Genomic DNA, 27,577 nt, shown 5'->3' on the forward strand with positions numbered 1-27,577 from the left:
AATGTCCTCCCGGCTCAAAACAATCAAAGCTGATGACAACGCTGGAAAATAAAGAGCACTACATCGTCCACTATAAAAACCTCCAGCAAGCCGTATCGCATGGACTAAAAATCATAAGAATACATAAAGTTCTTCAGTTTGAGCAGTCGGCATGGTTGGAGCCCTATATTCGACTGAACACCAACAAGCGTAAAGCAGCAGCAAACGAATTCGAGAAGGAGTTCTTCAAGTTGGCTGTGAACTCCACCTTCGGAAAATTGATGGAGAACAAGAGACGAAGGCTCAAAATGGAGTTGGTGTGTTCTGAGAAGAGGTTCAAGAAGTTGGTGTGCCGCCCATCCTTCAAGGATCGCACAATGTACGAGCCGAATTTGTCTCTAGTCCACCTGAACCATGAAACGATAATATTTGACAAGCCGATCTATGCCGGACTGGCCGTACTTGACCTATCAAAGATTCTAATGTATGACTTCCACTACAATACCATGAAGCCTAAATACTCTGAAAATATTCATCTGGCGTACATGGATACAGACAGTTTCGTGTATGAGATCCAGACACAGGACTTCTACCATGACCTCCAAGCCGACCCTATACTGATGGAGAAGTTCGACACCAGCTGCTACCCTTCCAGCCACTCTTGCTTCTCCCCCACCAACAAGAAAGTTGTTGGCAAATTCAAAGATGAATGTGGGGTAGAAGTGATGGAGGAGTTTGTAAGCTTACGAGCCAAACTCTACGCCTACAGGTGTGGTGGTAAGAGCGAGAAAAAGGCCAAGGGCATCCAGCGGTGCGTGGTCAAAAACCGCATCATATTCAGCGACTACCTGGTTGCCCTGCAAGAACACCGCACAAGGAGGGCGGGTGTAAGAGCCATTCGCTCCCGGCAGCACATACTATACAGCGAATATAGCAATAAGCTGGCCATCACGTGGGAGGACGACAAACGGCTGATCTGCGAAGATGGTATCCGCACGGTCCCCCACGGATATGTTGGCAATGACCTGTAAAATAATCTGTTGTATAGTTTTTCTGCTGTATTTATTTTCTGTTTTGTCGTTTTATTTTTTTGTATATATTTTCCATTTTGGTGTATATTTACAGTTTAGCAGTATAGTTTTCTGTTTTTGCTGTTATATCTATTTTGTTGTAAATTTTCCATTTGTTGCATGGTTTCCCTTTGCTGTATAGTTCTGTTTTTCTTGTACGTTTTTCTCTTCATGAGATTTTATTTTTAATAAATACAATTTTACCCATATATTGTTTTACTATTTTAATATAAAACATGAATTCTCCTATTATTTTATTTAAAATTGGTTTCGGAAAAGTGAAATGATATTATACGCAAACATTAAAAAATATCTGCTTCCATGCAGCTTTTAAACATGTGTACGCAAACATGAGAAGAGAATATTACTTGTAAGTTAGGAGACTGAAAAATTTCTGGTCCGCTAAGATGGAGTGATAATTTTTTTTTTAATTATCATTACTTTAACTAACGCATCCACAACGATAGTATTGATAACATATATTTTAGTTAAAACCTATAAATGATAAGACTTTAAGAAAAAATTATGGTTAAAACAACAAAATGACTGTGGATTTTGTAAATTTCGGTCTATAAGGTTCATAATAATGTTGGTAGAGAATTGAAACTCGACCTTATATACACTAACATACTTTAGAAACCTAAACCCGATGACGACATCCATCAGATGAAATCAAGATGGCGGTCTCCACTAAATAAGATGGCTGCCTCCAGCAGACAACGATGGTATATATATTTTTATTTTGATAATAAATTTATTTTAAAGAATGTGGTGTAACGAAAAAATGTAACAGGGGTTATTGGGGTGTTCGATGACGATGTCATTGTAACAGAGGAGGGGGGGGGGGGGGCTAGTTGGTGTACTCGTAATGTAGAGGAGTGGGGTGTTCGATGCGCAGGTTTTTAATTAAAATTTTATTAAGTAATATATTTTTAAATTTTATTTAATTTTTTTATAAATTTTAAAATTGATTTCATTAAAATCGTATAATAAATAAAGATTTTCAAAATGGCGGACGAAACTCAAATTGGCGGAATGTTCTAGTAAACAAAATGGCAGATAAAAACAAAATGGCCGCCGGAAGTGATGTAATCCAAGATGGCCGCCGGGGTCAAAGGTCAAGGTCGAATCCAAGATGGCCGCCGGAAGTGACGTAATCCAAGATGGTGGCCGTGGCTCCCCGGCTCCCGACCCCCAACCCCCCTGCACCAGGACATACTATATATACCTACTGTCGCCTGCCGTCGCCTGCTGCAGGCTGCGTGTGAGCCCTGGGCCGCGTGGCCGCGTGTTATCGGCTGTCCGACGGAGCAGGAAGCAGCAGAGCGACGCCGTCTTCCGACGAGGACTCTCGCATCGGTTCTGATTTGATACCGTGGCACGTGTCCTTCCCCCCCTCCCCCCAGCTCCGCGCTCCTCCCAGTGGATCCGTGCGGTCCGCGACTCGCTTCGCAGCGCCGGCTCATTTCCTGGCGACCCGCTCTTGCTAACGAGCTCGTCGGTGCCGCCGCACGTCCCAATTTAACGCCGTCGGGTGTGTGTGTGTGTGTGTGTTTTTTACCCCCTGATGCGCGCCCGTCTCGTCGCGCCTCGTTTTCCATTTTTTCCCGAAAGGCGGAACACGTTTTTTTTTTTGCTGGATTGGCATGGAGTTGCTGGGTAGGAATAAAGGTGGGAGGGTGGGGGAATGCGAGAGAAGGGTTGGGGTAGGTCGCTCGCTGCCTCGACACCCGGTGGCATTTAGAGCGCTCCCCGTGAGCCGAAGCGAGGATGTTAACGCGCGAGAAACTGAACTCATTTCCGTTAATTGCGAGCTCCGCTTATCGGCGAGCAGCGCGCGCCCCGACCCCCGGGTGTCTCCTCCCCCCCCCCCCCCCCACCTCCCTTCAACCAACCGACCCCGCTGCGACCCCAGATCTGATGCCGAGCGAGGCCGGAGGCTCGTCGATATCTGATGCGCGCGAGCGAGCTGACGTCACGCGCTCCACCGGCGCGGATGAAAGGCGCGCCGCCCCCTCCCCCCCCCCTTTACCACCTGGTTCCTGGGCGACGCGTCGCGGGCGATGTGGCGCTCTCCCGCGCCGCCGTACAGCCACGCAGATCCCCGCCTGGAAAATAAAATACTAGTGAAAGAAAAAAAATATTCTAAACAGAAAGTATTGACACGAAAGGAAGACCGTTATGGCAATCCTTTTGCGCCCGTCGAACAAAGCATCGCGTCCGTTCTCTGTGGCGCTTGATTCCACGTCTTGTGACTGTGACCTTTGTATCATGCTGCATGGTGGTTGGTTGGCTACGGAGAGAGCTTCGCCGCGGAAGATGAAATATTCTTTTCACAGCGTGCCCTTAGGTTACAAGAAAAAGATTTTGGTAAAATATACTTTTTTTCGTATTTTACTATTTTAATAATTATAAAGGGGTAAATGTATTTACTATAATTTTTTTTCGCGTTCAATGATTTGAAAAACGGCCATCGTTGTGTTTTTTTTCCAAATATAATTTATAGAAGCAATCGAATTTGTCAAATTTTTCATAGACATATCATCTTCATTCTTCAGTATGCGATATTAGTGATAAAATAAATTCATCAGGTGTTAATAACACCGTTACCTTTTTCAGTGCTTGTCGTGCGTGTTATTTATAATTACGAATACCAAATTAATTTAAAGTGGTGTAACACACGACATGTGCATTTACCAGTTCTCAAACTACTGCCATTCAATAAACCCTCTGTCCAAGCTCGGCTGAATGTAACACGATGCGGTGTTCTAATGCAGAACATGGCGTCTCGACATACGCCGTGGCGATGTTACGGCCCCGTCGCTCGCCACGATATCTTAACATTTGCACGCAACACTGTTCTGCGTTTAGAGTTTTTAAGTTTCTAACGTGACTTTTATTAATATATATATATATATATTTATTCGAGTTTTGGTTACTTATCCTTAAAGAGTACTAAAATGATTGTGACTCCGTAGTGCAGTTATTTGAGCGCGAGGCAGTAGGAACATCCGATCAGCTGCGGAGATGTAAGGCCGTCACTTCAGTTGGTCAGCAGCATGTCCCAGGCTAACAACTCCAGTGCGTAGCAGACCCCTGCCATCCACTGAGATCCTCACACTCTGAAGACTCGAAGCATCCACAGGCGATATCCTCACAGCCACTGCGTGTCCGGGTAGTAACACCGCCTTCTTATCAACTCATCATAAGGACAGCCTCAATTGATCCCCGCCAAGAGGAACCCCTGAGTGGGACCAGGAGATCATCTATAAGGCACCACCAAGGAATCCTGGCACTTGCGGGTGTTCTGTGCCCAGGAGGACTTGGCCGGGTGCAAGTTCAGACCTGCGCGCGCAGTGAAGCGCAGTGTTCGCTGTTACTGTAGACGCGGCAGGCGTGATAAATGCACGACTGCTCTCAGATTTCAGTTGTGGATCAGAGTCTCATTAAGAATTGTACACTTTAAAAATACTGTAAAATAATCCCAGGATAAGAAAGGTAATTTGGAGTATCGAATGAATATACGCTTTCCAAGTAGTCCTACAGGATCCTGTGTGGCATCAAAGATTCTGTAAGATCCCCTGACATACTGGGCACTTTGAAATAGTTCTGAAGCACTTTGAATCTCTCTGCTTCAAATGAACCCTCTTCAAGTATCTGTCTGCGCCCGGGAAGCGCAGACCCGTGCAGACACGATCCCGCTCTGTGACTCGCAGCCTGGACAACGTAGTCCCAATGTGCGGCCGGCCTTTGCGCTCACAGAGAAGCCCGCCCCAGGCCGCGCCTCTAGATAGCAGGGTCGTCGCCAGAGGCATTGTCCCGCGCGTAGAGGCGATTAAGCGTGCCCTGAGCAAGTCAACGTCGCCCTTGGCACCCCCGCGTTTCTAGCGTCACACGCCCAGGCGGCCGCTTACCCACAGCCCTGGTCCACTTGGGGCTCGGTCCTACACACCGAGATGATTAATTATATTTATCGTGATTTCTATTATTTAAGTGATTACCCTATAAACGTATTCCGAAAGCTGTCTTGTACATGTTGTTGTGTCACAAATGTTCTCACCAGATATTTACTTAGTGTTATTTTTGAGCTGTTGCAACTTTGTTTTAGAGATCATAATTATGGACACTTATATTGGTTAATCCTTCTTTTAAAGTTGTGTTGGGATTATGTGAGACGAAACGTAAAATGCAAGAGCGCTATCGTGATGGATAATATAAATGATAACCAAATGATGTAAACAAGATGTGTTGAAGGATCGGAATGTTTGGGTGGCAGATGTCCGGGCGGGAGGGGCGCAGAAACCAGCGGGGCGCACCCGCACACTCGGCGCCGGCCTGTGACCCCCTCCTCGCGACACGGCGCTACGCCACTGTTCAGGGCGTGAGGGGACTCGCCCCGAGCGTGCTCTGCGACGTCATGCACGTCAAACTTTGATCAATTGCTACCGTTTTAACTAAATTCATATTGAAATTCGTCTAAACTTTGTACACACACGCATACACTTACTTACACAAACCTACACACACTTACACAAACCTACACAAACCTACACACACCTACACACACCTACACACACACCAATACACATACTTACACACACGCGCGTAAATAACATTTTGGCAGAGTACGGGCACACAATTAAATATTTAATTCTACCGGCTACTTCGTAATATAGTTAAAATATATTTTTATATATACAACTTTTACATTCAATGAACTTAGATACAAATATTATAAAAAAAAAATAATAATCAAAATTTTTTGAAATTACCCACAACTATAAAGAAAAAAACATTTATTCTAGTAAGATTCTAATTATGTCATTAACGTGTTGTCCCCCAAGAGAAATAACAAGGGATAGTTTTTGATCATCAAAGTATCCTGCAAGATCAGCTAGTTGACAATGAGAATCAAACAAAAAAAATTGACACAATATATTTCCGACACTACACATGTTTTCTTGTTAATATGAGAGCTTCTTCCTGCCGCATCTTTACTCGCTCTCCAACCGCAAAAGCTGGTAAACAACAGAAAATAATTTAAGTTACAGGATTAAACATCTAAACATCTAATTTTAAGAGTCTTAGTAAGTATTTTTAAAACACCATAATTAAGCATTAAGTTGATAACTCTTTCTATATACCATTATCGGGCTCACGAATTAATTTAAGACCTTGTTAAAGTCATTAAGTAACGCAGAGTATTTTTCAAACACAATGCTGAAATCGCCATTGATACATATTTACATCATCATACATTACTGACGATGTTTGTTTACTCAATAGTAATCTGCTTCCAGCCGAACAAATTTACTACTTAACATTATTCAACATTTAAGATACGATTATACAAAAATTATATTGCTGCAATATAGGAATATAATACTGATACAGTAGCCGATGGGGGAAAACACTACTAGTTATACTTTCAGCCCCATACTTAAAGTTAATGTGTAACCAAGGGATTTGAACCTAAATATATATATATATATATATGTAAATATATGTAAATATATATATACTAGATAATGCCCGGCATGCGTTGCAATGCCTCAATCAATTTTTTAATTTATTAATAATGTAATTTTTTAAACGTATACTAAGCATCTCTCTTTATCTCTCTAGCGGACCCGACAGACATTGTCCTGCCCAAATGTACTTTTTGTGAGATATGGATATGGCGGTAAGTATTTCTACGCTGGACATTTTGTATCTTCTCATTATACATACCCCTCCTCTTGGGCACGCCACTGCCGTTACCAAAAACCTTTCCCATGGTTACGCAGAAGGCAACAACAATGCAAAAGCCCGTTGCCATGGAGGCTAATTATCAACAATTATTAGTTTTTTTGCTTTTAAAGCGTGTTTTTTTTAGTTTTTTTCTTAACTCAGAATCGAGATAAAATATCCAATTGTGAATCTTAACCATCCTCGAATCCCCGTGAACTCACACAAAAAATTTCATCAAAATCGGTCGAGCCGTCTAGGAGGAGTTCAGTGACATACACACGCACACAAGATATATATATATATATATATATATATAAAGATATAATAGCTCGTGAGCACGAGTATGACCCCCACTGAAGAAGGGGTATTTCCAGGATTGTCACTTGCTTCAATGTCCTCGTCGACGACTTTTGTGGAGCCCCACAGCAAGTCCTCTTCAGACCGCCTACTCGCTCGCCGAGTAGCACACTCCTTCCCTTGCATTGCTCTACTCGTTCTTCGCTGGCGGCGGGAGGCATTATTCGTCGACACGCAAGCAACATTTTAATCATGTCGTGTTTTATGTCAGGCGTATAGACCAGTCGTGTCCGAACCACGAGGCCAATCATTTCCTGAGTAAAAACTTATCGATGCACATAAAAAAAAGGAAGCACACATAGAAAAGAAGAAACACTCGATAAAACGGAAGCACATTTGGAATCAAATTCAATAAAAAAAAAAAGCACATGTAACGAAAAGGACGCACATTTAGACGAAAATTCAACTCATTAGGATACGATCTCAAGCAAGAACACGACCTCATCGCAAAGATACGATCTCATCGCAGGGATACGATCTCATCGGAGGGATACGATGCAGCGATAATATCTCGTTGCAGGGATACAGCACAGGGATACGATATCGCCACAGGAATACGATATCGCCACAGGAATACATTTCGCCACAGGGATACGATCTGGTCACAAGGATACGATATCATCGCAGGGATACGATCTCGCTACAGGTATACGATATCAGTAGGATATGATAACACAGGCTTGACTACATGTATTTAACGAAAGGGATGTAATTTTCACAAAATTCCAACTCAGTAGGATGCTATCGTCAATTTACGGTAGGCTACAAAACCTCAAAATGTCTTTGACTCCAACTGTCTTTGTGTCCAACTGTCTTTGGTTCAAAAACTATTTGACTCCAAAAATCATTGGCTCCAAAAGTTCTCGTCTTCAATAGTCCTCGGCTCCGATACTTTTGGCTACAAAAATATCGGCTCCAAACGTCTTTATCTCCAATATTCATTGGCTACAGAAGTCATCGGCTCCAGCTGTCTTAAAGTTTAACTGCTCCAGCAACATTTGGCTACATGGCGAGTTGGCTACGAAGCTAAAAGTCTACAAGGCTCCAAAGCTCAAAGGTTACGAGACTACATGACTACAAGAATACCAGAATACCAGAATACCAGAATACCAGAATACAAGACTACGAGGCTACGAGAATACGAGTCTTCAAGGCTGCAACTGGCTACAATAGTTCCATTTAGCAGCGAGGGTTAATTTATCTAATGCAAATAACTTGTTGCAAGTAGTCCCGATTCTGGCAACAGTTGGGGCCACATGCTGTCGTGTACAGGCAGTCGCGCTTTCATGTGGGTTGCGGAATGCTCATTCTCGATCGCAAGAGAAATAGGGCTTCGCTAGACAACAAGGAGAAAGAAATTCATCTCGCATAATAGTGATTCTTAGATGTCTTAATTAAGGCATATTATTTGACTGAGTAATGATTATTTTTTGTTTGAATTCCACCTGATAAAATTATTGTAAGCGCTGATTTTGTAACAGAAATTCACTCATTAAATAACTCTGAATAAAATTGTATGTTTCAATAAGTAAAAAAATGTTTTAGGAAAAAAAATATTTATTCCTCAAAAATAACCAGAAACAATCGGACATATGCAGAAGTCACGCTAGGATTAATCAGGAGCACATGGAGAAAAACAACAAAATATTGAGATGAATAATGAGCACACGGAGAAAACCATTAAAAAAATATTGGCAAGAATAATCAGGAAAATCAGTGAATTACAAAAAAAAAAAATATTAAAAAAATAAAATTTTTTTGGCATGTGCTATAACTTTATCTTTGATGATCAAAGGAGAAGTTTACAAGCTAGCAAAATATGTTTTTGTAACTTTTTATTTATTTTTTGATTCACTGATTTTGATTTAGGAAAATGTGTGTTATTTTTCTCCGTGTACTCCTGATTATTCATGTCATTATTTTGTTGGTTTTCTCTATGTGCTTCTGATTATTCCTCCCAGTATTTAGTTGGTTTCTCCAAGTTATTCTTGTTATTCATGGCAACGCTTCTGTTGGTTTCCTCCGTGTGCTCCTGATTATTTCTGGCGAAACTTCTGTTGATGTTATGCGAGTGCTTCTGGCTATTTCTGACGAATTAATCTGCATGAATTTTTTTTTATTAAATGACTTCATACTGACTGACGTAATATCTGTCTTGGCATTAGTGGCGGGAGGTCAGTCTGCTAGTGGCTTCCATTGAGGGAGAATCCGCTTCCATTTTAAATCGATTGCCCTTGCCAGGTTTAATCTCAGTACCTTTTTATAAATTTTATTATTAAAATTTAATTAAATGAATTTTTTTACAAATTTCAATTTCCCCCCAGAATATTTAGCATAATATTACTGATTTTCAATACGGCGGACAAATTTTAAAATAGCGAAAGTTCTTTTTAATAAAATTTTATTAAATATATTTTTTTATTAATTTTAAATATTTCCCGATTTTCTAGTATAGGCCTAATAATTACGGAATTTCAAGATGGCTGCCGAAACGAAAATTTGCAACGAGGCGTACGAAATCAAGGTCCTGATTTTTAGCGGAGTAAAATGGGAAATTTTCCCTCAAAATGGGGAAATTTCTAGGAATTTTGAGTATTTTTGAAGAATTTTGAGGAAATTTTACACCAAGTTGGCCGCCGTGAATTCACAATCCAAGATGGCGTTTTGCTCCTCCGGCTCCTCCTTACGGACCTTGTGCCAAGACATACCAAGATATGCTACTACTAGACGATATGGTTTTTTATTATGGTATATTTTTCTATCCTGTTAGGGATCCGTGTGTTTCGATATGATTTTAAAGATCCTTCACGTCAAAAAATTGCATTCTGTTTTCGTGAACTGAAGTACAGCACAGCGCAGGGAGGAATACGTGACAAAAACAACAGTTGAGGCTGGCGTTTGTGGAACACGCGTGTTCGGCGACGTCGTGTGCGGGCCGTCGTGACAAGTCTTTCACAAGCAGCTTCCTCATTATGCGTGTTTTAATAATAGCGCCGCTGCGCTGCGTGCCCCGCGGTCTTTTCATTACCGCCCTTCCTCCCCCCGGCTCTTCCACCCCCACGACCTCCCTGCACACAATAGCCAACAGCGCACTTTCTTCCTCGCGAGCGTTTGCCGACCACTGTTCAGCCCATGTCGTTCATGCGTGCGAACATTCGCCAACTATCATGTTATCATGAAAGGAACTATGTACTCTAATGAGCTGTGCGCATATGGGATCGTCCATTAATCACGTGAGGCTCGAAAAGGGGGGGGGGGGGGGGTCGGGAAAAATCACGAAATATCACAAGGGGGGAGGGGGGGTGTAGAGCGATATCACGTGTATTTATTTTTTTCGCGCGATTTCTACTTATACGCCTTTCCTTTATTATTTTTATGCCAGTGAGAATAAACCTGCAACCTTAATGTGTGCCTGGACATTTTCATCACTGTGCTTAATTTTCCAGAATTAAATTAGATTATACCTATATTTAAAGATAATATTCTGAAATTTTTAAAAATATTTTGTACAAAAAAAAATACACGTGATTTATTGAGGGGGGGGGGGGGGGTGGTCTGAAACATCACCACAAATCACTAGGGGGGAGGGGGGGTTAAAAAATTGCTAAAAAAACATCACGTGATTAATGGACGACCGCTATGACTAAACAATTATTTTATAGTCTCTTTAGTATTCGGTGCAGGTTCACATTAAGATACTTTGAATAGTTTTATTAATTACATTACAAATTGATTACAAATAAAAATTATAAAAACCCTTAAATATGATAACGTTCACATGCATTCGCAGGTATTAATTTTGAAACATAATGAAACTTAAAATGTATATTTTTTTAGGTAAAACAATAATATATTACTTTTTATGATTATCATTTTGATGAGTCAATGTTGTGAGCGACGACACAGCTCCGGTTACTAGCCTGGACAGCTAGGAGAGGTTGGTCCCAGTGTGATAGTGGTAGATCATGGTAGGCGCCAGATGTGCATTAAGGTCCAAGGGCTAAGGACACAGCCAACTGTCTGGTGAGCTGAGTGAGGCAAGGTGACGAGGGGGTGACTATGCTGGGATGGTTAGCCTCAGTCTCTGGTCATAGTTGGAGTCCTAACACCGCGTATACGGCTTATTCCGTATCCTCGCCCGTGGGGGCCAGGCTAAGAAGGCCGGGTAAACGAACCAAAAGGGAGCAATCCCCTAACTGATGTATGCATGTATTATAAAACAGAATTTTCCCCATGTTCGCTTTCGTAGGGGTAGAAATTCGTAATTATATTGTGAAGCCATTTAATCACAGAAATATTATATTAAATCTTAAATTTAGAATAATAATATGGTAATGCTAAAACAAATTTTTGCAAAACAAGTTTGTGTTCTTGTTGAACAGAGGAGAATTTTACAATCTGGCAAAATCTGTTGTAATTTTATTTTAAATTTTTTTTTTTTTGTTATTTACTGATTTAGGAAAACGAGCGTTAGTTTCCTCCGCGTACTCCTCATTATTCCTGCCATTATTTTGAAGGGTTCTCCGTGTATTTTTGATTATTCCTGTCAATATTTTGATTGTTTTAGGACTTTTCACCATATCCGATTAAATATTTTTTTTAAAATCCAAAATTCATTTTTTCATTGTCCAAAGATCGAACCAATGACTGAAATCGATTGAATAAACAGTAAATTAATAGATAATCTTTTTTATGACTTTTGGAAATTTTTTCCTAATTTATGACTTAATAATTACAGATTTTCATGATGGTGGCCAATATGGCCTACAAGATGGCGGTTGTCATGGTAGTAAATATCACTGCACTCTAGTGGGTACAAATTAAATCAATACAGTGGCAGCACACTCTAGCTAATGTTGTGTGTACTAGCACTACTTGTATCGAATATTGAAAACAAGATGTTAGGCAGCACCCTCTTATCAGACTACCTGTATACTAGCTACACTAACCCTCCCATGAGCAAGTATTGGTAACAAAATGGTGGCAACGATCTCTATCAGGTGTTTCTATTGTTATTTCAAATTAAAAAATTACAAGTCTGAATATGTATGTTATACTTCTGTATGCCTTATTTAATTCTCAGTCTGGTAAATGTATCGATGGCCATGCGGTTAAAGGTGTTGGTTTTCCAACCGAGAGATTCGTGCTGTCGTGGTTAGAATCACCTCGCTTCCAGTTTATTTTGTAAAAAAATAATAATTTTAAAATGTCAAAAATGTTCATAACAACATTGGTAGGTAATGTAAAATCGACCTTACGTGTATGAGAGAGACCGAAACTGGCGTTCTTTAGGAACAAACAGCAGAAACAAAGATGGTGGTATCTAAGCTAGCGACCTCAAGCAAAACAAAAAAAAAACAAAAAAAAAACAAGATTGCGGCGGTGACATCATCCAATATGGCAGCCTCCAGCAGACGAACTCACGGCATCAGAATCGAAAAAGGTGACTGTGACATAATCCAAGATGGCCGAAATGACGTTAGAATTCAATATGGCTTGAAGGTGCTACCGTAACGAAAACTGCAACGTTGAGGAGTTCGGCACTCGATGTCAAGATAATGGAATCCAAAATGACGACTGAGGTCAATATCAAGATTAAGGTCATCTAATATGGCCGCTGTGATGTCAGATAGTTGTCGGATATTGGCCCCATACTGATACTCAATACTCTCCGTGTAACATGGGCTTGGACCTACTATTATATATTACTAAGTGATTAATACACTTGATTACTGTATTATAGTCAGGTGACAATAGACCGTTTCTTATATGGTTTTTACCTGATATGTGTAGTGCTGCTAATTTGTATTAGTTAATACGAAGTTCACCAAATTAAATTTTCTTAGTTTGCTTCTCAATTTAGCATTGGGCAGTATTTAGTTACAAGTCCTTTTGCTTTATGTTCGTGAACAGACTAAATAACTTGATTTACTATTACTTTTAAACACTCAGAAGATACCTAAGAAATAAGTTTTTCTTTCCCTTTTTGAAGTCATTGCTGAACGCGAGTAGCTAGACCAAGGTTAACTTTTTTTTAATACTTCCACAATAAGGCAAACTGTACACATATATATATATATATATATATATATATATATATATATATATATATATATAGAATGTGGAATTCATGTTCTATTATAAACAAAATGCAATTAAAATTTGAATGTTACTGATATAGACATTAAAATAGTGTTTAGAGTTTTAATGTAGTATAATTCTGCAAAGCTTATCATAGGTGTCATATTGTATAGTTCGGCGTCTTCTTTTGAACTGGAAAAAAATTAATCGTATGATAACGTCATTTTAACGATTGCTAAATCTTTTCAAGCTCCAAATAAAATACTAGTTGTGAAATTCATGGGCTATTTATTTTGGTGCTCATGAAATGTATATGTAGTTTACGCTTTATCAGTGTTTCAAGATTTACTGCTATTGCGAGAGCAAAGTACTCATTATATCTGTCGTCATTTCAATAAGTGGAGTATGGGTCCAGGATATGGGCTAGCTGTATTTCAAATTTCATCCAAACTTCCAAAATTTCACATTTAAATATTAGTTGGATAGGATAATGGTATTGTTATTTTTTATTTTAATCAGCATAGGAAAAACTAGACCGCAAAATGATTGGGGAAAATATTTGCTAAAATTTTAAAGGTAACTTCCTTACTTTTTGAGATAGGTAGATTTTAATAATAAACAAGTTGTCAATATTTGTCAGTAATCCATTATTTTTATTTGATTACAAGTAAATCACTTGTAGACATTTGAAGTTCACTTGTTATTACAAATAATCAAGAGTGATTTTGTGAACCACTTGTAAATGGGCCTTGTTGGTAAGAGACTTGCACCGCTCTGAGCGAGCCACCGAAGAGTGCGTGTGAACCGGGCTCGGTGCTGCCGTGTGTTCCCAGACCAGGACGGCGCCGAGCCCTCGGGCAACTCCGTGTCGGCGCACAACCTGCAGCGCCTGGGCGCGCTCCTGGACCGCCAGGAGCTGCAGGACCGCGCCGCGCGCCTGCTCGCCGCCTTCACGAGCCGCCTGACGCGCGTGCCCGTCGCGCTGCCCGAGCTCACGTCGGCCCTGCTCGTGCACCACGACGCGCCCACGCAGGTGGGTGCACGCCCCGTCCCCCGTCCCCCGTCGCGCGTCCCCCGTCCCCCGTCACCCGTCACCCGTCCCCCGTCACGCGTCCCCCGTCCCCCGTCCCCCGTCGCGCGTCCCCCGTCCCCCGTCCCCCGTCGCGCGTCCCCCGTCCCCCGTCGCGCGTCCCCCGTCACCCGTCCCCCGCCACCCGTCCCCCGTCACCCGTCCCCCGTCACCCGTCACCCGTCACCCATCACCCGTCCCCCGTCGCGCGTCACCCGTCGCGCGTCACCCGTCGCGCGTCACCCGTCACCCGTCCCCCGTCACGCGTCCCCCGTCCCCCGTCGCGCGTCCCCCCGTCCCCCGTCGCGCGTCCCCCGTCCCCCGTCACCCGTCGCGCGTCACCCGTCACCCGTCCCCCGTCACGCGTCCCCCGTCCCCCGTCGCGCGTCCCCCGTCCCCCGTCGCGCGTCCCCCGTCCCCCGTCACCCGTCCCCCGTCACCCGTCACCCGTCACCCGTCACCCGTCCCCGTCCCCCGTCACGCGTCCCCCGTCCCCCGTCGCGCGTCCCCCGTTCCCCGTCCCCCGTCCCCCGTCCCCCGTCCCCCGTCCCCCGTCACCCGTCCCCCGTCGCGCGTCCCCCGTCGCGCGTCCCCCGTCCACCGTCCCCCGTCCCTCGTCCCTCATCCCTCATCCCTCATCCCTCATCCCTCGTCCCCCGTCCCCCGTCCCCCGTCGCCCGTCCCTCGTCCCCCGTCCCCCGTCCCTCATCCCCTGTCCCCCGTCCCCCGTCACGCGTCCCCCGTCCCACGTCCTAAATGTCGTCTCATTGGCTGTAGCACCTTGGCAGCTTATTGTGAAACTGCAGGGGTTGAAGGTGTAGATGTATCCCCCAAGTGCGTTCTAACGCAAATTGCCGTACAACCTTGGTGGCTTCTGAAACTGGGGAGTAATAAAACTTAAAAGTTAGAAGAATATCCTCAGTGGGTTCTTATTTGCCGTAGAACCTTGGCAGTATATCATGAAACTACGGAGGGATGAAACGAGGAACAAAAAAAAAGTGTAGAAGTATCTCCCCAGTGCGATCCAACATACGCGTTTGTGAACTGCCGTAAAACCGTGGCAGTTTATAATATAGAGATGAAATGATACAGGTGTACAAGGATCCCCCAAATGTGGTTCAGTGCACATATTTTCTTCAACCTCCGTAGCAATTGTCAGTTTATTATGAAGCTAGTTAGGGATTAAAGTAAAACAGGGCCATGGATATCTCCCTGATGTTGGCCAACGCAAATATCTTTCAACTGCCTTAGCATCTGTTCCGTTACTAAACTTGTAGCCACGGTAATTCTGTGTAAACAATCCAGTAATCACCCCGCTAAGAATATACTCTCGATGGCTTTTCTGTGACGAGTGATATGACTATCTAATACCATGGCCCTGATATCATTAGCGAAGGATACAAAAATAATCCTAGTTCAAGGAAATTAAAAAAAAATCGGCCATGTACTATACAGAGGAATTATCTCAAAATTTACTTGGGATGAAATATTCTAAATTGGAAATACGGGTGGCTTGGACCCAGATTCAAACCCCAGCCCTCCGGAATGCGAGTTCATTGATGTGCCATCGCGCCAACTTGCTCTGTTTGTGTTGCATGGATTCCATTAAGGCTACCCATGATCAGTCTGAACTGTCAATTCGGACTTATCAGTCGGAACTGCAGTGTGTGAGCAAGGACAGTGGACTGATCAGTCGGAACTGATGACGGACGAACTGGTGGCTTTCCATCAAATCGGACTGTTGGTTCGAGAACCCTCAGTCCTAACTGCCGTGCGTGGGAACAGCATCTCGCCAGTCCAACCCGTCACTTAAAAAAAATAGTTCTCAGTCCATCTGCCGAGTGTGGTGGCAGACATATTTGTTTATACTCTTTGGTTTTCCCCCTTTTTCTAACTAAAAGTGCAGTTGCAATTGCAACATCCTTGCAACTTCATCATATAATATGGAAGGAACATGATACATACAACAGCAACAGAAACCAGAAGACTGATCTTGTGTGGGAAAGGCTTCAGTTCAGTCCAAACTGACAGTTCAGACTGTTCGTTACGAACTGAGCACCTGGACTGGTCGTGTGTACAGAGGGCCTCAATTCAGTCCAAACGGTCAGTTCGGACGGAGCTAATCGTTTGTAGAGACCATAAATGATCCATCCTCATTTTATCACTTCTCACAGGTTATAATGACCCTGATGTTACGAGATAGACATTGAACTCTTATCGTTTTAGTCTGATACACCCTCCCAGGTAGCTGCCTGCTTCTCTGTTTACCTCGATGCTTGACAATATTTAATCCTAGGTCATTTATGTATCACATTTATTTCATTGTAGATACCTGCAGTTATCATTTATGATACATACTTTTATCTCTTGAAACATCATTGCTTGAAAAAAAAAAACAGCATGTCAAGGTTGCATGTTTCTCACAAGACACTGGGCAGTATGCATAATTGAAATTATTTGTACACCATACAAATCACGTTCTCATACAGTAACAAAATAAATAGTTTGAAATGTGAACTGCTGTGATCCAAGAATTCAGTTGTTTAATCTTAGATAATGTAAATTTAATTTTCTGTATTTTTAGTTTGTGTAATCTAATACAGTATTGTGTGAAATATTTTTTAACACATAGTATAAATATTTGTTGAAGATAAAAATAACATTTTTGGAAAAAGATGTGTGTACATAATGCTAAGTACGAAAAAAAAAATAAAAAAAAATACAATGTCAATCTGCAATCTACAATCTCACCACACTGCAGAAGGCCAGTACTTACTATAGCGATGTTAGCTGACCACTTATTATATTTTTCGCGAAGCTTCTTTCTTGATGCATTATTTAAGATATATCTTCACTTTTAGTCTCTGAACTAGTCACATCAAAGACTACCGCCTAAAAGTTTCTTTCTTTGGCATCATCAAAGTTTCCAGATCGCCAAACTCGATTACTTTTACCATAAAAATATTTCCCTCGTACAATATGAAGTATTCAGGTCTCCGAATTTCTTTCGTCCACAGATTGCTAACCATTTTAGTGTTCAAGTCATCAGCTCGCACACGTTTAAATTTCTCACTAGAAACTGATACTGGTGCTCCTAGAATATCATTTAGGGGATTCATTTACTGCCACAAGCTTTTAAGTAACCAAATTACATGCCCCGACTGAGTGACTTGGTAGTTCTATACTCGTAGCCTTTGGGGAGATTACAGCTAGTGCGACTCTTCGATAGGAATGTCGACAAGCAGTTTTCGACAGTGGCAGAAATTTCCCTTTGTTCAATTTTATACTCTTAGAGACAAGTTGGAAGATAGACTTTTCTTTCCTGCTTGCATCCTTTTCTTCTCGCCTACATCATCTCGTTGTCTTCAAATGATATTATGATTGCTACCATTACTATAATGCTCTATTTTTACTTATCTCTCTCGGCGATCGGTGGAATATTCATACGATATGTCCAACGAGAATTTTCGTTTATTCGTAATTTCATGTAGAATCTACTGCCAAATTAGCAACCTGAGAGGTGAACCATTTATTTTCTACATACTATGCCGGCTGACTAGGTTAAGACGATGCCAAACATTGCATAGTGCTTCCAAACCACAACTTGTGCGGGAGATGCTGGTAGAGAACTACCCGTCTGGGGTATCGAATGACTTCGTGTAAAGATTGCCTGCCTAAAATTTTGCAATGTAATAATAATAATAATAATATTGATTATGGACTTCGTCAAGGAACTATTAGCACATTTGTATGATGGAGGATGATGGGAAACGATGGTAAAATGAGAAGAGGTTTGCTGGACAGGAATGAGGCAATGCTGGTAGAGTCGTCAGATCATTCTTACCCCTGTTTTCTATTGGTTCGAATACAGAATATTTTCAAGTGGGAAATATAGTGAACCTTGCCATGTATTGATGGGTTACCAGTTTGTTACAATTATCCTGACAAGTGGATACCATTGCTGCTCCTTCTCAACTATTCATCTCATCCGTCTCTAATGACGAGACGCTACACCCGGGACTGGTCCTGGCGCAGAGCAGGCATGAGGCGAGTCTCGGTCGCAGGTGTTCGTGACGGGGCGACCTGAGGACCCTGACACAGCGGCGCTGCTGGAGGCGGTGCAGTCGTGCCTGGTGGCGGGACGCGTGCTGGCGCTCGCCGATGGCCGCGACCGCTCCGAGAGCGTGCTGTACCGCAAGTGCGAGGTGATCCGCCGCATGAAGCCGGCCGGGGGCCGAGCCGCCGCCTACGTGTGTCGCCGCCGCGCCTGCTCGCTGCCCGCCACCGCCCCCGCTGAGCTGCGTGCGCTGCTGAGCGACCCGGCGTCTTGCCGCGCCCTCCAGTAGCCCTTCTTCCCTGCTCCTTCTTTCCTTCTTCTCCCCTCCCTACATTAACCTTCACTCTCTCCAGTGGCCCTTGTTCCCTGCTCCCCGCCCTTCACTGGCCCTTACTTCTATCATTCTTCTCCCCTCCCTACATTAACCTTCACTCTCTCCAGTGGCCCTTGTTCCCTGCTCCCCGCCCTTCACTGGCCCTTACTTCTATCATTCTTCTCCCCTCCCTACATTAACCTTCACTCTCTCCAGTGGCCCTTGTTCCCTGCTCCCCGCCCTTCACTGGCCCTTACTTCTATCATTCTTCTCCCCTCCCTACATTAACCTTCACTCTCTCCAGTGGCCCTTGTTCCCTGCTCCCCGCCCTTCACTGGCCCTTACTTCTATCCTTCTTCTCCCCTCCCTACATTAACCTTCACTCTCTCCAGTGGCCCTTATTCCCTGCTCCCCGCCCTTCACTGGCCCTTACTTCTATCCTCCTCCCCTCCCTACATTAACCTTCACTATCTCCAGTGGCCCTTATTCCCTGCTCCCCGTCCTTCACTGGCCCTTACTTCTATCCTTCTTCTCCACTCCCTACATTAACCTTCACTCTCTCCAGTGGCCCTTATTCCTTACCTCCTAGCAGCCTCTCGTCCCCTCCCTTCAGTAAATCTTCCTTGTATCCTCCTCCCTTCCATGCATTTACCTTCACTCTCTCCAATTCCCTACCCTCCAGTTGTTCCCTCTCCCCTCCTGTCAGTCGATCTTCCTTCTCCCCTCCTTTCAGTCACTCTTACTTCTCCCCTCCCCTCAGTCGCTCTTCCTTCTCCCCTCCCCTCAGTCGCTCTTCCTTCTCCCCCTCTTTTCATTAACACGAAATCTCCATTCCCTTCTCGAATTCTCCCTTCTCTCCCTCGCAGAGTGCGCTAACTCGCTGTGCCTCTCCGTCACATCAAACTGGATTTCATTCTTCTGACTCTGAAGAAACTAAAATTCCCATGAATTAGTATAAACACACTGTACACATCGGCGTTGACTCAACTACTATGTGCGAGGTCACTAGCTACACAACTATGCTTACTGCTGTCTGAACTGTGCTAACCACATTTTATTAACATTGAATTGCTAACTAGCGGCTATTTTCGCTTCAGCGAGTGCAATGATACTCTGAGCATTTTTTTTTTTGCTACCTACATGATACAAAAATAAACCCAATTATGTAGAAAAAAATCCAAGCAAAAAGTCAATCTTTCACATAAACTCTACTAAGTAACCGAGTTTAAGAGCTTTGTAACTGTCATTCGCTGAGCTAACAACATTGCGCGTATGATTACATCTTTTTCTCGCTATAGAGTAGCTAGTAATCTTGCATAGTATCATGGAGCCTTACAATACACTTCAGTGGTTGCTGGTACTTAGTTTCAATGCTGTTTGGTGTTTGCCAAGGAGGTTGCAATAATAAACGTGCATTTCTCATGGAGGTTAGAAGTTAAGGAGTGTGTGTGTGTGCAATCTTTGTCACGATAATGACCAAGGAGTTAGGAATTTTCAGAAGATGACATGCTGTGACGTAGTTGAAGTCAAGTTTTCTATATAGCCTTCGCCATATTGTCACGTCCAAAACATTGTGGAAACGGAACATGACCACGTCTGATGATTTTTAGTACCTAAACATAAATTGAAGTCTCCTGTTTTAAACGTAGTCACTTCCAGAAAATGCAGTCATTTATAACTGTTACCACAATGCAAACACTACACTTCAGCGAATGTTTTGGGCGTCTGACCAACATGGCGCAGGCCATGAGCTGATAAAAAAACTGGTTCACACAGTTACCATGTAATCATGCAGACGTGATCACCCTCTGTTTATAAGTGAAGTCAAAATGAGAACGACCATTTCTTTATGCGTATTAAAATATTGGTGTCTTTAATTGAGAATTTAATTCTAATTCCTGATCATTCTTTTATTACCAAATGTAATTTTGATTATTCTTCCTACCAAGTTCCTTTTAAGGTCTTACAAAGAAACTTTTAGCTTAATCTTCATGCAGCTACGGCTTGGTTTGGTAACAAGTTGCTAACCGAATGATTTCACCATTCATAACAGACACCAACTCCATTGACTAATACCTCCATGGTTCCATATATATATATATATATATATATATATATATATATATATATATATATATATATATATATATATAGTGTGCTCCTTGGTGTTTTTTTTTCTCGCGATGCAGGACATCTATATGCCATCGTGATTTTTCACGCACAAGAAGCGAGGCACCCATGACACTCGTCTAACATCAGTATCGGAGATGTGACTCATTGTCGAGGGGAGAAAGTTTTGGGATTGCATCGGTTCACCTTGCAAGCAGCCACCAGTGGCATCAAAACACCAGCCGTTTTTTTCTCGTTCATTCGTTTTTTTTTTGTCTTTTACCTGAGAGAGAAGCCATTTCCTGGTTTGGTGTGCCGCTCGGGATTCGGTCAGCTCGACACTCAATAGCTGAGATTTGTGTGCAAACAGCCAATGGAGGCCGGAATTTAAATTTAAATTACCCCCAAATATAAAAAAAAAGACTGAGGTGTTTTGAATTTTAGCTTGACTCCAAATCTTTCGTGAAATATCTCCTACCCCTTTGCTGATAACTAAACAGTATTTCACTTCATTTGGAAATGTAGTGAGGTACAATGTTTTCAGCAGGTGGTCAAAATAAGTAACCAAAGTGGAGCAACATAAAAAATTAGTTTGAATTTATTATGATTTACAGTTTCATTAAGTCACTGGGGCTGGTGTACACATTGAATCATTTAAAGATATCTTAAATCTATGGTATGCTTGTTCTTTAATTATACACAGCTATGAGTTTCCTTGGATAGATTATAATTTTAAAAAATATTTTGATTATAATGATTTCATGGCTAAATAAGTACGTAATGTTTACTACCTTATCTTTGGGGGGACTATATATACATATACATGTATGCATATAGCTAACTTAATGCATTTGAAAAACCAATTTTTTTTTTTAAATTCAGATCTGATGTTTATTTTTTCCTATTGTGCATGATCTGTTCCCAATATTTCATATCATTTTGTTCTAAAATTCTTTCATGGTCTCATTTGTAACTATGGCACTTATATTGTGTATTGTAATATTTTCATACTTGTTTTAGATATTATTACAGTGCTAAAACATTTAATAAAATTTTAATGTTATTTATTTTTCAATGTGCAACTACTTAATAATGTTCAGTAAATAAAGAAGACTAGATATGTAGATTAGTTTCTCAATATACATTTACTTTATGATGTTCAGTAAATGAAAACAAAACTTAGATATTTAGTTAAATAGTCAAACAAATGTGTAAATAAATTGTGATTAATATAGTGCCATTCAATCCATCACATGTAAGCAGTTTTTGTCTTTTAACATTATAAAACATCTTCCTGCAGACTAATTTACATATAATTGAAAGTGTTCAGGTAATATTCTTGTTAATACATCATTTTATTGGGAGTCTCCCTTATAAGACTACAGTATGTTTTTTTCATAATTTTACCTTTAGGACCATGTGTTAATAATATCCTACTATGGTGGACTAATCTTTGAATGACAGCGTAGTGAGTATTAAAAAAATGAAAATAGTATAATAAATTATTGTATTTTATAGCATGTGTAATCATATTCAGTAACTTAAAGTAACTCCTACAAATCTCTTCAATTAAATTCTTATAGAAACATTGTTCACTATTTGATAAGATACTGCTGGAATAGCAACAATTTCAGAATGCTGTAATAGCAACAAATTCGGAATTATTTTTAATTTCTTACTTTTTCCCTTGTATTTAACATCTCTTATCGCCGGGATAAAAATAGTAACATTGTTCGTTAAAAGTTGACAGTAAATTTGCTTCAACAATTTTGACTAGAATTGGTCTTGTTTGTTATAATTCAAGTTATTTGGGGTGCTTTACTTAACTGTATATTCAGTGAAGATGATTTAATTTAATAAAATGTATCCGAAGGGTTTTGTGGGAAAGGGGGGGGGGGGGGGGGGGGTTGTGATTACTAATGCATTATTCTAAATTAGTGAGGGACATGACTCAACACAAAGTGTGACTTGAATGTTTGAGCATCAAGTCTGTATTAAAGTAGTTTCGAGTCCATTATTAGGTACCTCTGCATTTACCATTTGCTTTATAACACGGCACTTATATTACAATCATTGTTCAAATATACAAAATTAATACTAAACGTACTTTTATGGTATAAAATTTCACACCTTGTTTGGTGGTTCATAGATCTTGATATCAAAGAATAAAGTCCCTTAACAACGAATTCGTGGTGCATGTTACATTTATTTAATCAGCATATACATACAATATTAAAATATTTTTTGCACGAAAAAAAAAATCACTTTTAGTATAAACAGCCAAAATACCAGTGTATGTATGCATGTATGCATGTATGCATGTACGTACGTACGTACGTGTGTGTGTCTGTGTGTCTGTGTGTTTGTAGGGCTTGTTTTTAAATATAAATCTACCAGTTTTACTCCGACCTTGATGAAATTTTGTACACCTGACCTTCAAAACCAGTTCACCGTCTACACGAGTTTTTAGAAAACAACCCCCAGCCCCCTTCCTTACTATCCTATAAAGCAGAGTTTTAGTTCTTGATGAAATTTTGCACACTTAAAGTTTAAAATAGGAAGAAAATTAGTGTTTACATCTGTGGACCCTTCGTGCAGACAAACAAACAAAAAGTGTATCCTTAAGTTTTGTAATTAAGGTTCTAGATATATAAAAGGTAGTATTTGTTTGACTGTCATTTTGTATCTAAATCAAATGTACAGTTAAATTCAAGCTTGGTAGAATTTTGTATAGTTGACCTTGGAGCAAAATCGGAGTAAAATTACTTTCTACAGGAGATTTTGAAAAAATACCCGCATCCACATAAACATAGTATCTTCACTCTGCGTAGAGCCTGGACAACACTAGGTACTATAACCATTTCTCATAGAAAAAGCCATTTGTAATAGAAATGTATGTGTATTGAAACTCTCCTCTATATTTTGCTGTGCAGGAACACTGTTATTCTGTATATTCGTTGTAACTATTATCCTACCATTGTGTGGTGACAAGATCATACCAGCAGTACAGTTTGGTCACGTGTACGCTCTCCCTCAGTAGTCACTGGCCCTCACTAGCTCCAGAGCAGAATTACACCAAAGGCAACTGGTATTTTACTTTTTTCTCGTCGATTTCTGGATTTAAATTAGTGCAATAGGTGAGTTAATTTACATAGTTTATTTTTCAAAATTATTTTTTAGAATATAGTATTAGTAGGACTTCCTCACATTGTGCTAATTATTTTGGTCCAGCCATGTTTTGGATGTGTGTGTAGGTACGTAGAATAACCATAAAGAAGTTTTAGGGTTTTATCATGTAAAAGATAAAGGGAGCTATTAAATCATACAGATTATATTCAATTCAATGAATGTAGTTTGTGATTGAGTTTTCTGTGATTAATGAAACTACTGTAACTACATGTAATTATTGTTAAATGATGTGTTAGGAACTGTATGTTTTGTATAATGTTTTGAATCTCAGATTCGTGGCAAGTAAGTAGAATTTTAAAAGTTTATGATTGCATGTAAAATAAGTGAGTGGTAAGTATGATAATGACTGTTCAGAATTCAATAAATGAACGTCCACTTCATTGCTGATGAGTTCATAGTGCGAGACGCAAGTGCATTGTAAGTTCCTCAGAAGCGAACACATGTGTGGAAGTGTTTACTTCCAGCAGACATGAGCGGCAAGTGTTTCATCTCTAAACCTTGAATAATGTAATAGGGATATTTCTTGGAAATTAATTTCACATACCATATGTCACTAAAATTATTACCGTGTACTGTACTGAATTACAAAGTATTGCAATGTTGTGAATTTTTTCTTAAATGGTTGTGCTTTGAAAATTTCTGTTTTTAAAACCCAGTCGTAAACACTGATACACACCATTTTGACTTACGAATGTGTGACGAGGTGGCACTGTACTTCTATTGCATAATCGTTGTTAGCATATCAGCTAGAAATAATTTTTGCCCTAAAGGTAAAAAAAAAACTGTTTAAATTAATTATGCCTGAACGTGACTGTGTTACGACACACTAAAAAAATTTTAATACCTTTTAGATACGTAACTAAGACTTTATTTTTGTTTATTGAAATTGAAAGGTCACTAGTTAAAAAAAAAAGGACTGAAATTAATGTATGCAATTGTGTTTGTATACTTTAAAAGTATTATTTTAAACTCAATAGTGAACATTTGGTATGAGTAATTGTAAGAGTAATGGTACGAGTCAAACGTGGCACGGTTTTGTTTGGCATAAAACTAATCATATTTTTATTCTTTTTAAAAATCTTATTAATCAAAAAATTAGTCAAAAGAAGTGCAAAACGTCGGATGGAAATGTTTGAAAATAAGAGGAACCATAGCGGAAGCAGAAATTAACGGAAAAAAAAAAAATTACGAACAATCGCCAGTGCATACGCAGCCAACCAGTAGAAAAAAAAAGAGACTATCGTTTTGTTAAGGAGAGATTAATTTTAATACCTGTCAAAATTTTGGGTTTTTTCTTTCGTATGAAAATACCGAAACATCGTATTACGTCAATTACGTAATTTTAACTACATGACAAACGACACGCATTTACGTGAGCCATAACGAAGGAGGTAACGGCACGTGTTGCTTGAGTGAAGATCTAAGTAAAGACCAAGAAGCTGAGCGCCTGCGTTCATCCAGAACACACCGTCGCGGCGCCTGCCATGCGGAGCTGCGAGGCTCGTCTCCCGGCGCCTCTGCGCTTCGGGCGCTGTGAGTGTCATCACTGGGCGGGGGCAGAACATATATAAAAAAAATTCTTCTTACGTTAAAGCATAGTAGATTCTACCACTGTGCAAAAATTCAGCTTTGGACAAATTATTTCGAGGTTTAAACCTTTGTTTCCTGGGATATTACCAGCGTACTCTTACCGCGCTCTTTGAAGAATCTTCGCCATTTTTTTTTTTTTTTTGCTAACTACCAGAACACAAGTTTGCTCTTTACCTCAACACTAGTATAGTTACCATCTGACAATTTAGATAAAACGCATCCGTGCGTTACCCAGGCACAGGGCACAGGGGCGAAGGAACCGGGGGGGGGGGGGGGGGGGGACAGGGGGGACACGACCCCCTGAAATTTTTGGGCGGAGGGGACTGTCCCCCTCCCAACTTTCTAGACCGTGATATTTGTATTTTATAATATTATTCTGCCCAACTTTATTTGTAATTTCTTCACTCATCAAATTTTATCTTAAGGAAACAATAATAATTTTAACATCGAAGTATCCAATGGTTGGATACAAAAACTGCTTAAAAAGCGCTATTTTGCACTTTTAAAATCAAAATATTCCGGTGGAGGACCCCCGGACCCCCCGTCTTGGTAAGAGGGGAATGGGTTTACATGACATCAAAATCATTATTTGTCCCCCCCCCCAACTTTATGAACACAGCTACGCCAATGCCCAGGCACCGTGTTTGGCGCTCCAACCACGCTGCTCAGTCTCGACTCTTTGCAGAGATCTCTCAGAACCAAGTGTCTTGCTTGGCCGCAGGTGTCAACGCGAATACTGCGACTGTAGCACACTATACACCACGAGTATACCTTCCCCTGCATTCTCCGATACCGTGAACGCTTTCACAGGCGAAAATAACAGCACGAACACAACCTTAACTTCTACATAGGTAGGCATACATTATGACTATACGTAGGCACTTCTTAATTAACACCAACATGTGACCTACCTATGAAAACTCACAGAGCCTTGACAGAAATACTCATCGCCAAAACGGTTACACATTTTCAGTTTTTCGGGATTGGAGTCTATATAAATGCATTTGCATTTATAACTTTCCCCTAGCACGTAAGAATGTTACGTGCCACAATTTTGTCACCTGGCACTCCAACGATAGTACCTTACTGGAAGCATTTTTCGTTGCGTTTGTTGCCCAAGATACAATACTGTAAGGTTCAAGTGTGGGTCACAATGCTCTCAGAGTCGCAGAATCCAGTGGAAATTCACACGATAGAACGAGCAAGTTTCACTGACATCGCTGGCAAAAAAACTTTTAAGATTTATTATGTACCAAACTACTCATTTAAATTTAATGTGTTAAATTATTACAACACTAATGAGCCTTCAAAAAGGATCTAATCTAAATCTCAATTCTTTAAAATAAATATGAAATATCCCTATTTTAAAGTGTTTTAAAAATTCTTTCATTACATAAATTACGGTTAGGGATTTTCCCTGACTATAGTGTAAACACTACATCCATATGAATTATGTTTGGCCATTTTATTTATGTTTCCAGTATTTATTCTTTTATGGTCCATAAAATGCTTATTGCTCACGTTTCTGATTTTTTATTTGACTTGAAGAGTTCATTATTTTATTTGAATTGATTCTGAAGGAAACTATATTTTAATTTTGTCTTTTAACATTTTAATCTGTTCTCTGATCCACTAAAACAAAATTTGTGTGGGAATTTAAGAAAAAGAAATTAAGCGAATAAAATTATTACATATTCTAAATGAAGTAATTATTGAGGAACCTAGGCACCCTTAAATCTAGACGTTTGAAAATAATCTTGAGAACCAAACAACACTTTCATATTTTGTGTTTTATGAAGTAAAAACATTTTATATGAGAAAATATTGTCATCCATATTTATTAGTAATATTTAAAGGCGTTTTGTTGGCTGAAGTCTGTTACAGCGGAATGTAGTAAATTTTTACTGCTGCTATTACGTATTTAGAAGTGATAAAAAACTCATGGCTAACCTTTTTTCCGTTAAACATCACATTGCAGTGTTAAATGGGAGGTGGAAGGCCTGATTTGCTAGTAGCTGTGCAACCTGCTGAGC

At 40.6% G+C, this 27,577-nt stretch overlaps 1 protein-coding gene across 2 annotated transcripts in view; it reads left to right on the top strand.

The window, feature by feature from the left end:
- LOC134531727 (spermatogenesis-associated protein 20) overlaps positions 1–24,880 on the top strand; it is a 155,207-nt gene extending 130,327 nt beyond the window's left edge. For both annotated transcript variants that reach the window (XM_063367570.1, XM_063367569.1), the window contains exons 11-12: positions 14,051–14,250; positions 18,351–24,880. In XM_063367570.1, coding sequence (XP_063223640.1) covers positions 14,051–14,250; positions 18,351–18,632 — 482 coding nt within the window. In that variant the 3' untranslated portion in view covers positions 18,633–24,880. The remainder of the gene's footprint in view (positions 1–14,050; positions 14,251–18,350) is intronic.
- The last annotated feature ends 2,697 nt before the right edge of the window (positions 24,881–27,577 follow it).

The sequence above is a fragment of the Bacillus rossius genome, chromosome 5 (genome assembly GCF_032445375.1).
Source record: "Bacillus rossius redtenbacheri isolate Brsri chromosome 5, Brsri_v3, whole genome shotgun sequence".
Taxonomy (NCBI): domain Eukaryota; kingdom Metazoa; phylum Arthropoda; class Insecta; order Phasmatodea; family Bacillidae; genus Bacillus; species Bacillus rossius.